We start from the raw sequence: 13,331 nt of genomic DNA, 5'->3' as shown, positions 1-13,331 counted from the left end.
AACCTTGGCACACGAGCCAGACTAAAAGAACAGAGAAGGACTTCCAGGATTGCTGAGCGAAAATGGAAAAGGTCTCATTCCACTGAGCACTTCATTGCATACAAATAGACCCTCACCAATTTTAAGAGCACACTTACTGCTGCAAAACAAACCTACTTCCCATCTCTCATATCCTCACTGTCTATAGCTATTCAACACTTTCAACTCTCTCCTCTGTACCCCAGCGTCACAGCCCTCTCTTCTAATCTCATCTGAAAACTGTGTCTTTCTTCAAGCATTAGATTGATATCAGAGTAAGCTTTGGCCCTCAATCCCCACAACCCCTCCTCACAACTACTCAGCCCTTTTCCTTCAAATCCAGCTTTTCCACCATGACTGATCAGTTCTCCTCTCAAGATCACATCTTGCCACCTGCACACTTGACTCACTCCCATCCCACCTCACCTCAGTCTTCATCCCGACCCTAACCCATCTATTCCACCTATCACTACAATTGGTGTATTCCCTTCATGATTTAAGCATGCCTCCATCACAACTATCCTCAAAAAGCCCTCCCTTGACCCAGCCTATGTCTAGCTATCGCCCCATATCACTTCTCCCCTTTGCCTCAAAACTACTGAAACAGCATGTCCATCTTGAACTGTCCTCCCACCTCTCCTCCTACTCCATCTTGGACTAGTTACAATCTGGCTTCCAACCTCATCACTCCACTGAAACTGTCCTAACTAAAGTCACCAATGACATACCAACAGCCAAAGCCAAGCGCACTACTCTGTACTCCTCCTTGTGGACCTGTCCTCTGCCTTTGACACAGGGGACCATTCCCTCCTATTACAGATACTCTAATCTCTGGGCATCACAGAAATGGCACTATCTTGGATCTCTTCATACCTAACAGACCGGATATTTAGCGTCTCACACCACTCCCTCATCTTGCCCCCTATCTCTTGGTCTCCCCCAAGGTTCTATTCTTGGACCCCTTCTCTTTTCCATCTACAGCTTTGGCCTGGGAGATCTCATAAGAGTCCCACATCTTTCAGTATCACCTCTACGCTGATGATACGCAGATCTTCGTCTTTGGACCTGATGTCACCTCTTTACTATCCAAAATGTCTGTCTGCTATTTCACCCTTCTCTGAGCGATTTCTAAAATTTAACATGGACAAAACAGAACTCATTGTCTTTCCTCCACCTCTCTCAACCCCTCCAAGAAGCCTGACCATTGAAGTCGATGGCTGCTCACTCTCTCCAGTCTTGCAATCTTGTTGCCTAGACCTATCCCTTGACTCTGCACTTTCCTTCAAGCCATACATCCAAGCCCTCTTCACCTCCTGCCGACTACAACTCAAAAATATCTCCTAGATTCATCCATTTCTTAACAAAGAATCAGAAAAAAACACTAGTTCATGCCCTCAACATCTCCCACCTCAACTACTGCAACCCCCTACTCTGTGGCCTCCCTTCTAACACTCTTGCACCTCTCCAATCTATCCTAAACTCTGCCGCCCGATTAATCCACCCCTCCTGTCGCCACTCTCCCAATTTCTTCACTGGCTTTTAATTGCCCAAGAACTCCAGGTCAAAACACTAACCATGACACACAAAGCCATCCACAACCTGTCTCCTCCATACATCTGTGACCTAGTCTCCCGGTACCTACCTGCACGCAACCTCAGATCCTCACAAGACCTCCTTTTCTACCCCTCTCTTCCCACAATCGCATACAAGATTTCTCCCGTGCCTCCCCCATCTGGTACTCTCTACCCCAACATATCAGACTCTTACCTACAGTGGAAACCTTCAAAAGGAACCTGAAGACCCACCTCTTCCGACAAGCCTACAACCTACAATAACCCTCAGTCCACTACGTCACCATATCTTCCCCGACCTACTGTATTTTCACCCATCCATTGTAGACCGTGACCCCTCGCGGGCAGGGTCCTCTCTCCTCCTGTACCAGTCTGTTTTGTATAGTTCTTGTGTTTTCTTTATGCATATCCTTTTCACTTGTAAAATGCCATGGAATAAATGGTGCTATAACAACAAATAATATCTGAAACAAACCGTGAAATAAAGTCCAAAGCACTTATTTGTATTTTCTGAACAGAATTTATTGGATGGTGTAAACTTTCTGCTAGTTTTAGCTGATGAGAACGCTCCATAACCGCATTTCTCTGTTGTACATTTATAGCAGCAGCGACTAACCCTTTTGGGGCCCTCACTGTCCATGACTAGATCTGACAGAGGGAGCCAAGACAGGCACATTGGTTTATAAAGCCACCTCCGTCGTCACCATAAAAAAGGCACCTCCTCTGTTCATTGGGACATTTGGAGACGAAAAAGTAGCTTGTGTAAATGGTTTCCCAAACTTGTCATGTCGGCACGATGAATGGGATCCAGTGGCAGTGAGAAATGATCGGCATCTATACAATTAAAATGCATAAAAAGGAGTAGTTGTCGTCAGGCTTTTCCATAAAAACACCAAGTGAAGGCAATAATCAACTTGGCTGTCACCTGAGAACAAGGCCGGTATAGAACGGGTCGCATCCCGAAAGTCGGGTAATTCCAGCGCAATTCCTTAAGGAGTTCTCCAGTACTGCGGCTTTCAGGATCACACCTGAACCGAGCGTCTTCACATCCATATAGATCTGGTCAACATCTGCCTTATCGCCATCATTCTGGTACAAAAACAGCAATAAAGATGTAAAAGACGCCACACGGACCACATTGACTACAATGGGGTCCGTTTGGTTTCTGCTATGCGTTTTACCCAAGGAAATAGCACACAATACTCCACTATATTGTCTAGATCTGTGGCTCCAATGGAAATATAAACTATGGCCTAAAAAGGTGCCCTTTAAAGATACGTCCTCCATGCTTAGGTTTGCGATATGCGGATACAGACGTGCTTCTAGAGTATTAGGCTCCATCATTAAATGTGTCTGTAAGCAGCGTTAGTGGAGAATCCCTTAAAATACTTGGATTTTTTTTGCAATAATTCATTTGTGTCCGATGATATTAAACATTTTAAACCATAATTGGTATAAAAAAAAAAAAAAATTGTCAAAACTTTACCGCCAAAATGTTAAATGTTCACATGCACAAAAGAGTAAAAAAACTTTTTAGCACTGGACCGACTGCCGCTCAGCATAGTCATCTACTTATTCTCACATGCCACACATTTACCATAAAAAAAAAATAAAAAAATTATAGAATAATATATATATATATATATATATATATATATATATATATATATATATATATATATATATATATCAATAATCCGGATTGGCACTCAGTTGTGTTCTCTTACCGGCAAAACGTAGTGATAAATATTTTGGGAGGGTGACACACGAAGGGCAGGTTGCCATCCTGAGGTCCTACACTAGCCCCTACCTTAAATATGAAAGTGATAACTAGCGTTTTCTCCCGGTGAGACTAGCAGCTACCGGGGAAAGCACGGCCGCTTATCCTCATACCCTGGGGCCGGCTAGGAAAATGGCATTTTATATATGAAATAAAAGTCCTCTAAAACTGTACAAAACAAAAGGGTTTCAGTCCGTAAGGAAGACCTACTGCCGTTCTCAGGCATTGCGCGAGCTCCACCTTTCCTGAGCGTCAGATGACGAAGGTCCTTATGTAAACGGGCAAAAACGGATTGCGACAATTTGCGCGCAGCAGCGGAGATTTCCAGAACGCTGTGTTTTACGTCAGCTTCTTGGTGGCAACAGTCACCGATGTCTTCTTTACCTCTTGGAGGATAAGAACATATCCCGTCCATGTTGTAGAGGTGGCCACTAGTGGATTTCTATGTGGACCTGGAAAAAAAAAAAAAAAAAGGGACAATGATACTTAAAAGACTAGTTTCACAGGGGAATATAAATGTTACTTGTCCCAGTCTGACCGCAGGTTTAATTATCTCAGCCGACAACATTACAGATTCCTGATATTGTCAGTTTCGGTTATTAAAGGGAACCTGTCAGGTGCAATATGCAGCCAGAACCACAAGGAGTTCTGGGTGCATATTTCTAATCCCTGAATCTAGCAGCATATAAAGGGATCTTTAGAAAAAGTACGGTATTTATAAAGATCCTTTATGATATGCTAATGAGCGCAGGGACTAGTCACAAGGGCGTGAGTTCCTGCGCTTATTCTGCTCTCTTAGCATGTTAGCACGCCCACAGGGGTGTGCTAACATGCTATGCAAAGCCCATTGCCCAGCGTCATCATCGGCAGTGACACGCGTACCTGTATCTGTTGCACCGTCTCAAATGCCATGCTTAGGCTCAGTGCGCATGATCAGACGTCCCCAGCACTTCCAGTCATGCACACTACACCAGACCAGCTTGAAGCCGGGAGGCGTACACCCGGCTTCATAGTGCACATGACTGGAAGTCTGGGGATCATGCACACTGAACCAAAATCCAGCGTCAGGCGCGGTGGCAGTAGAGGTGAGCACGACCATGCCTTTGACACCGGCATTCATGAACATGTTAGCATGCCCACAGGGGCATGCTTACATGCTATGGGGGCCGACTAGCCAAGGGAACTAACATGCTATTCAATGCAGCATCATACTGCGCATGACTGGAAGTGCGTTGACTTCTGATCAGCGGTGACAGCAGACATAGGTACGCACGTCACTGCTGATCATGCTGCATTGAATATCATAGTTGTTCCCTTGGCTAGTTGGCCCCTTAAGATGTAAGCATGCCCCTGTGGGAGTACTAACATGCTAAGGGGCAGAACGAGCGCAGGAACTAACAACCTTGCAAATAGTCCCTGCGCTCATTAGCATATCATATAGGATCTTTACAAATACTTTTTCTAAAGATCTCTTTATGATGCTACTAAATACAGGGACGGTTAGGCAGGGATTAGCAATATCTGCTCGTGGTTCTTGGTGCATATTGCACCTGACAGGTTCACTTTAATGGTGCATTTATACAGGCCAATCCTAGGAACGCTCATTCCTGATAATCAAGCAGTGTAAACCTGACAAGAGTACATTTTGCTCTTTTGGCTGGATTAAAAAAATCATAATTAATCGGCAGAAAATCATCCTGTGTCACTAGGACCTTCCCTGCCAAGAACAAGGACTATGAGCACAGAAAAAGCTATATTACTGATCGTCCTGTCCTAATAGGCTATTAACAACCACGGATCGTATACTGTGAACAGCCTATGTAGGTCGAGCTGGTCAAAAGGTATATGCATTATTGGGGGGGGGGGGGGGGGGGGTTAGGTTTTGTGTATACAGCTCCTTTGCAGAGCTCTGTGTCTCCATAGGCTATAAAGACACCCTATGCGATCTGATCCTGCGGTCATAGGCCAGTCGTGCTAATATCCCAACGTTTAGGACAGACGGGAGGAAGTATAATTGCAGGATCTGATAATGCCTATTGTATATATGCATGAATATATGTGCACTCCTGTACAGGCCCACTCTGCCCAGGTTTACTGGCATCAATTGCCATACATGTGTGATTGGTGTGTACACTGCCTGTATGGAGCAGGCTCAGGAGCAGGGGGCACCCAAATCTACCTGTTGCATATAGAGCCAACTATAACTGCAGCTTACATTTAAAGGGGTTGTCTAGCATTTTAACATTGATGGCCTATACTTAAGATTGCTCATTAGTCTGATCATTGTGGAGGTGCGATACCTGGCACCTCCGCCAACCGGAAATAGTCAGTTGCGGAGATGCACAGCACTGGCCCTGTCAACGGAACAGAGGCCGCAGCCGGTGCTGCACTTCTGCCTCTTATTGATTGAAATAGGGGGCACATATATGCAGCATCCAACTGTGTCCACTATACAGATGATGGAGCCGTGCTGTGCAACTCCAGCCGGCACCGGGAAGAAATGGATGTTTCACACCACCGATCAGACATTGATGATCTACACTATGGATATTTCATTAATTTAAAGGGCTGGAGCATGGGTCCCCAATTCCAGTCCTCAAGGGCCGCTAACAGTGCATGTTTTCAGGATTTCCTTAGTATTGTACGTGATAATTTAATCACCTGCACAGTTGATGATTCCAACACCCATGTAATGCTAAGGAAATCCTGAAAACATGCACTGTTGGCGGCCCTCGAGGACTGGAGTTGGGGAACCCTGGGCTGGAGAATGGGGAAGGAGCCCCCTCCCATGACCATCAACGCCCCCCACAACATGATTACAGTGTGCCGGCTTTGTCATCACTGGATGCCACAATGGTCGCATACTTATGAAGACTTGCCTGTGCTTCATAGCACAGATTGCTAACTTTACAATACACTAATAATACAGTATTGCAGTCTTTGTGCAAGTAAACGCCTGTCAAGTCCCTTAGAGGTTAAAAAAAAAATATATATATATTGTTTTCTATTGCTGAGCGCATAATTGTTCAAACTAAAAAGAATATAATAATGTTTCTCTCTTATACGGTGAATGCCAAAATAAAAAAAATAAACTTGGAATGGCAGTATCAATGTATTAGAGCTCATTAAGATGAGCACATTATATAGTTATGTGCTGTCCACATAAAAATGGGTGACAAACCGACCAATGTAATTTAATAGGGCTGTTAAAATGATAGCTTTAGCACACACAAAAAAAAGTTATATACCCACACACACACACAATATATATATATATATATATATATATATATATATATACAGACACATACATACATATGTATGTATATATGTATATAATATATACATGTGTGTGTATAAAATTATATATATATATATATATATATATATATATATATATATATAAAAAAAAACTTCTTTTTGTGTTTGCTAAAGGTGTCATTTTAAGCAGCCCTATTAAATTACATTGGTCGGTTTGTCACCCATTTTTATGTGAACAGCACATAACTATATAATGTGCTCATCTTAATGAGCTGTAATATATATATATATATATATATATATATATATATATATATATATATTATATAAAGCTGAGTGTATGTGTGTGTGTATGTGTGTGTGTGTGTCCGCTAACGGAATCCACACAGTTGCATTTACAATCACGAAATTTTGCACAGACAGTCCATGTGACCCAGGGAACGTCATAGACTATGTTTGGGCGGCAAAATTTAACTCCGCGCTTTACAATTACTCGCCAAAAATCCTGCCGCCATTAAAGTCAACGGAGGTGGGAGCTATAGCTATTAATACCAACTGTCAGTGATTGCTATAGGAACCAAATAAACTGTTAGTATAAAAAGCATGTGTGAGAGAGAGACAGAAAAAGACAGAGACAGATACAGACAGAAAGAGACAGCCCGGGCAAAGAGACAGAGAGGGAGAGACAGACAGATACAGAGATTGAGACAGATAGACTGATGAAAATAAAGAGAGATAGAAACAGACCGACAAGGAAAGAGACAGCGAGACAGACAGAGACAGTTACTATCCCGGGCAACGCCCGGATACTACAGCTGGTATAATATTTATTATATATATATATATATATATATATATATATACATATACATATATACATACATACACATACTACCTGTACTACCCGGCTTCGCCCCGGTTAATAGCTGTTGTTAACAAAATAGAATGTATTAACAAAAATGTATTCTGCACACAAACACCACAAAACAAATAGAAATGTAATGATTAAAAGGCAAAAACTAAGCTAATAGAAGCATTTCACAACATACTGTATATTTCAACACCACAGATATTCCATACAGATTTAACTAAATTGGCCAAGTAATCTGCTCCGTCTGTCTCTGTCTCTTTCCCCGCCTCTTTCTTTCCCTGTCTGCCTGTCTCTGTATGTCTCTTTTTTTTGTCTCTCTCTATCTCTCTGTTTCTTTCCCCATCTGTCTCTTTCCCAGTCTGTCTCCCTGTCTCTTTGTCTGTGTCTTTTCCTGTCTCTGTCTCTTTCCCCGTCTGTCTCTATCAAGGTCTGTGTCTTTCCGCATCTATCTTTGTCTGTCTCTATGGCTGTCTCCTCCTTCCCTGTCTGCCTGTCTCTGTCCCTGTCCCTGTCTGCATGTCTGTCTCTTTCCCCATCAGTCTCTTTCCAGGTCAGTCTCTTTCCAGGTCAGTCTCTATCTCTCTGTCTCTTTCCCTGTTTGTTCTCTGTCTCTCTGTCTGTCTGTCTCTATCCGTCTCCCCACCGACATGTTATTACCTCACATATAAGCTTCTTATACTATGAATGTCTTTTGTTCCTATAGCAACCAATCACAGCTCCTACTAATAACCTGTAGTTCCAGGCTCCATTTACTTTAATGGAGGCATGTTTTTTGGAGAGTAACTAAAGCGCGGGGTTAATTTTCCAGTCAAAATATAGTGTACGACGTTCCCTGCGTCACATGAGGTGTCTGCAAAATTTCGTGATTTTAAATGCGACGATGCGGATACACTTTTCATTTCACGTTTTCCCCATTATGTAGATAGGGGCAAAATTGATTGGTAAATTGGAACGCGTGGGGTTAAAATTTCGCTTCACAACACAGCCTATGACGCTCTCTGGGTCCAGACGTGTGAGTGTGCAAAATTTTGTGGCTGTAGCTGCGACCGTGCAGATGCCAATCCCGTACATAAACACACACACACACACACACACACACACACACACACACACAGTACATATACACACACATTCAGCTTTATATATTAGATATACACATACACATGCTGACACAACTCTATGGGTCGAAAAATGAAAAACTTTTTGGAAGGAAAGGAGGAAAAGATTAAAACGAAGAGGAGCCCATTGGGACTGTGTCACTAAAGCGTCCACATAAGGCTGGATCCCAGATGTACATAGAAATCGTTTGTGTAATATGACGATCTGGTAATGTGAAACAGCACGAACATATGTGATCTCATACAGATGCACAACTAGAACAATACAACTATCTATCCATACAAAATCAACGGGACGGAAGGTGCCCAATGGGGCAACGAGTGCCTGATGGGGCAACTGGTAACTGATGGGGCACCGGGTGCAGCATGGGACAAATGGTACTCAATGGGGCAACGAGTGCCTGATGGGGCAACTGGTAACTGATGGGGCACCGGGTGCAGCATGGGACAAATGGTACTCAATGGGGCAACGAGTGCCAGAGGGGGTAACGGATGGGGTCAATGGGTGCCCGATGGGGTAACGGGTGCCAAAGGGGACAACTGGTGCCATATGGGGTGAAGGAGGGGACGGCGGATGCCCAATGGGGCGGCGGGTGCAGGAGGCGATGACTGGTGCCGGATGGGGCAACGAGTGTCGGATGGCATGACTGGTACCCGATGGAGCGGTGGGTGCAGGATGGGATCACGGGTGCCAGATTGGGCAGCGTGTGTCGGATAGGACGACTGATACCCGATGGGGCGGCAAGTGCTGGATAGGATGACTGGTACCCGATGGGACGGCAAGTGCTGGATAGGATGACTGGTACCCGATGGGGCGGCAAGTGCTGGACAGGATGACTGGTACCCGATGGGGCGGCAAGTGCTGGATAGGATGACTGGTAACCGATGGGGCGGCAAGTGCTGGATAGGATGACTGGTACCCGATGGGGCGGCAAGTGCTGGATAGGATGACTGGTACCCGATGGGACGGCAAGTGCTGGATAGGATGACTGGTACCCGATGGGGCGGCAAGTGCTGGATAGGATGACTGGTACCCGATGGGGCGGCAAGTGCTGGATAGGATGACTGGTACCCGATGGGGCGGCAAGTGCTGGATAGGATGACTGGTACCTGATGGGGCGGCAAGTGCTGGATAGGATCACTGGTAACCGATGGGGCGGCAAGTGCTGGATAGGACAGCATGTGCCGGAGGGGGCAGCCGATGCAGGACAGCAGGTTGCGTAGGGGACGATGGGTGCCTCAAAAGGTGATGAGAGCCGGATAGGGGCAACGGGTGCCAGAGGGGGTAACGGATGGGGTCAATGGATGCCCGATGGGGTAACGGGTGCCAAAGGGGACAACTGGTGCCATATGGGGTGAAGGAGGGGACGGCGGATGCCCGATGGGGCGGCGGGTGCAGGAGGCGATGACTGGTGCCGGATGGGGCAACGAGTGTCGGATGGCATGACTGGTACCCGATGGAGCGGTGGGTGCAGGATGGGATCACGGGTGCCAGATTGGGCAGCATGTGCCGGATGGGACGGCAAGTGCTGGATAGGATCACTGGTAACCGATGGGGCAGCAGGTGCAGGATAGGACAGCAGGTGCCGGAGGGGGCGGCCGATGCAGAACAGCAGGTAGCGTAGGAGACGACGGGTGCCGCAAAAGGTGATGAGAGCCGGATAGGGGCAACGGGTGCCAGAAGAGGCGATGGGTGCTGCATGGGGTGGCAGTGGGGACGGCAGATGGCCAATGGGGCGACTGGTACTAGATGGGAGCGGTGGGTGTAGGAGGGGATGACAGGTGGCAGAGGGGGCGACGGATGTCGGATGGGAACACTGGTACCCGATGGGGCGGAGGTTGCCAGATGGGACAGATCTTGTATCCGGGCTCGCACCATGCTCACAATCCCAGTGCACAGTACACTACACACAGCCCCAGTAGCAGGCTGCATACACTCCCGCATGACGTCACAGCTGCACAGATACAGAGCCGGCCCTCACCTGCAGCCGGATGTTCAGCATCATGGAGGCGATCACATACAGATAGGGGAACTTGATCCGCAGCCTCCAGGCCAGGTTGAAGAAGATGAGCAGGGTGCGGGTCAGGCCCTTGGAGAAGACGCCATAGGAGCGCACCGCGGCAGACTGGGAGAACCAGACGAGCAGCTGGGACAGGGACGCCATACACCCGCCGGCCGGGGGAGGCCGCCGCTCACACGGGCACTCAGCGCCTGCAGCCGGGGACGGACATGTCAGCGGAGCCCGCAGCACGTATAGCGCTGACCCGGAAGAGACTCCGCGGCGCCGCCTCTTCCCGGTGCTGGGGTCCGGGCTGCAGGGAATAACGGGACGTGGCGGCCGTCACACCGGACAGCGCCGGCTCCGTGTGTATGTGCAGCGAGGCAGCGCTCATAGCAACCAATCACATCGCGCCTCTCATGTCCCGAGGCCGTTAGGAAACGTATGAAGCGATGTGATTGGTTGCTATGAACAACCATTTTTCTACATGAGGGTAATGGCATAAATGGAGTTCCCATATCTCAGCACCTGCCACTCATAGGGCTGTGAGGGCAAATGTGGTCATGGCACTGCCCTCAGCCACTTACAAAATCGCCCTCGTAGGATACAGCCGGGCATTGACATACGGTGAAGCCTGAAGGGCACTAGGTTAATCCGTAGCACTTAGAGCCCTGCTGCCTGGAGGAAATTAACGTTATTTCTCCCGGCAGCCTCCAGTTTCAGTCACGGGGGCGGTGCCGGCGCAGGTTCAGTCACCGTTCTGTGTATGAAAAGCGGGGTCTGTAACAGCCCCCCGAACTGACTGACACTAAGGCTATGTGCCCACGGTGCTTTTTTTTCAGCACAAAAAAAGCTGCTTTTTTCTGTGCTTCTTTTCATGCTTTCATGCTTTTTTTCATGCTTCTTTTCATGCTTTTTTTCATGCTTCTTTTCATGCTTTTTTTCATGCTTCTTTTCATGCTTTTTTTCTTGCTTTTTTCATGCTTCTTTTCATGCTTCTTTTCATGCTTTTTTTCCTGCTTTTTTTCATGCTTTCATGCTTTTTTTCCTGCTTTTTTTCATGCTTCTTTTCATGCTTTTTTTCCTGCTTTTTTTCATGCTTTCATGCTTTTTTTCCTGCTTTTTTTCATGCTTCTTTTCATGCTTTTTTTGTTACTATTGAATGCTTGTTTCAGCTCATTAAAGTTGGATATGAAAATAAAGGTGTTCTGATATCATTTCCTTCTTCAACCCATTTTCTTCAATCTCCATTTTGGAATAAAAGTGACAGGAAAATGATGATCCATTAGATCGTTTACCAGCGCCGGTATTCACCAGCTCATGCAGGTGAATAGCGGCGCCGGGAATCAGGTACTCAGAGATCACTGTTGCTATAGTAACTCGCTCATTAGGTTACTATGGCAACGGTGGCAGCGGTGATGTCACCGCTTACCAACCCGCAGTCTCTGCTCACTCATTGAGTGATTAGACAGCACGAGGAGCAGAAGCGTTCTTGCTCCCCCGTGCTTCCTGATGTAACAGAGCTAGATCGGTGACAGAAGACCAGGATCGAGGAGGGGTGAGAGGGAGTAATAAAGATGGAGTCCCTAACTGTGTCTGTGTATTTATTTCTAATAAAGTATTTTTTTCTGTGTGGTGTAACCCTTCATTGGAGATTCTAAATGGCCGGGTCAAACTTGGCCTGACAATAAGAATCTCGGACTTAATACCAGCTGGTAAAACAAAGCTGGTATTAACCCCTTATTACCCAGCGTGCGACCCGACACCAGGTCCGCTGGGAGAGTTGGACACAGCGCCAAAAGATGGCACTTCTATGAAAGCACCATTTTCTGGGGCAGCTGCAGACTGCAATACGCAGCAGGGGGCCCAGAAAGCTTGGGCCACTCTGCGCTGCAGATTCCAGTCCCTAGCTGTCTGGTTGTACCTGGCTGGACACAAAAATTGGGCGAAGCCCACGTCATTTTTTTTTAGATTTTTGGCAAAAAAACTCAAGGAAAAAGGGCTTCCCTGGATTTTTCATTGCCAGTGAAGGTAACACCAAGCAGGAGGGGTTAGCAGTCAGTAGCTGTTTAAGTTACCCTAGCAATAGAAAATGCAGCGAGAGCCTAAGCATTTTTTTTTACCCCTAACCCTTTTGGGTTATGTGTTTGTTTGTTTTTTTATGAATTAAAAAAAAATCGACATGGGCTTCGCCATATTTTTGTATGCCAGCCAGGTACAGCAGGCAGGTACGGGTGGCCTCCAATCCCCAGCTGCCTATTTGTACCCAGCTGGGAACCAAAAATATAGGGAAGCCCTTTTTTTAATTATTTCATGAATTTCATAAAATAATTAAAAAAAAAAAAAAACGACATGGGCTTCGCCCAATTTATGTGTCCAGCCAGGTACAACTAGGCAGCTGGGGACTGGAATCCTCAGTACAGGGTGGCCCAAGCTTTCTGGGCCCCCCCACTGCGAATTGCAGTCCGCAGCTGCCCCAGAAAATGGCGCATTCATAGGAAGCGCCATCTTCTGGTGCTGTATCCAACTCTTCCAGCAGCCCTGGTATCGGGTGGCTCACTGGGTAATAATGGGGTTAGGGACAGCTTTGTATTATCCGCTGGCCCTAAGCCTGAAATTCATGGTGTCACGCCAATATTAGACATAGCCGCCATGAATTTCAAGTAAAGATAAAAAAAACACAACACAGAGAAAAATATTTTTATTAGAAAT

The 13,331-nt window shown here is 46.3% G+C and overlaps 1 protein-coding gene across 3 annotated transcripts; it reads right to left on the bottom strand.

The window, feature by feature from the left end:
• Nucleotides 1-2,086: 2,086 nt before the first annotated feature.
• Nucleotides 2,087-10,993, bottom strand: SMIM10L3 (small integral membrane protein 10 like 3). 3 transcript variants are annotated; one of them, XM_075319151.1, is made up of 3 exons: nt 10,602-10,993; nt 3,754-3,821; nt 2,087-2,678 (listed from the first exon to the last, which is right to left on the bottom strand). In XM_075319151.1, the coding sequence occupies exons 1-2, from the start codon at nt 10,782-10,784 to the stop codon at nt 3,801-3,803; spliced, it is 204 nt and encodes a 67-aa protein (XP_075175266.1). In that variant the 5' UTR covers nt 10,785-10,993; the 3' UTR covers nt 2,087-2,678; nt 3,754-3,800. The 3 variants fall into 3 exon arrangements, with proteins under 3 accessions (XP_075175266.1, XP_075175267.1, XP_075175265.1); XM_075319152.1 differs by having other exon boundaries at nt 2,087-2,423; XM_075319150.1 differs by having other exon boundaries at nt 2,087-3,821.
• Nucleotides 10,994-13,331: the final 2,338 nt, after the last annotated feature.

This window comes from Anomaloglossus baeobatrachus, chromosome 7 (genome assembly GCF_048569485.1).
Source record: "Anomaloglossus baeobatrachus isolate aAnoBae1 chromosome 7, aAnoBae1.hap1, whole genome shotgun sequence".
Lineage (NCBI taxonomy): Eukaryota > Metazoa > Chordata > Amphibia > Anura > Aromobatidae > Anomaloglossus > Anomaloglossus baeobatrachus.
The sequence above is the reverse complement of the archived record's forward strand: the minus strand, read 5'-3'. Positions and strand labels throughout refer to the sequence as shown.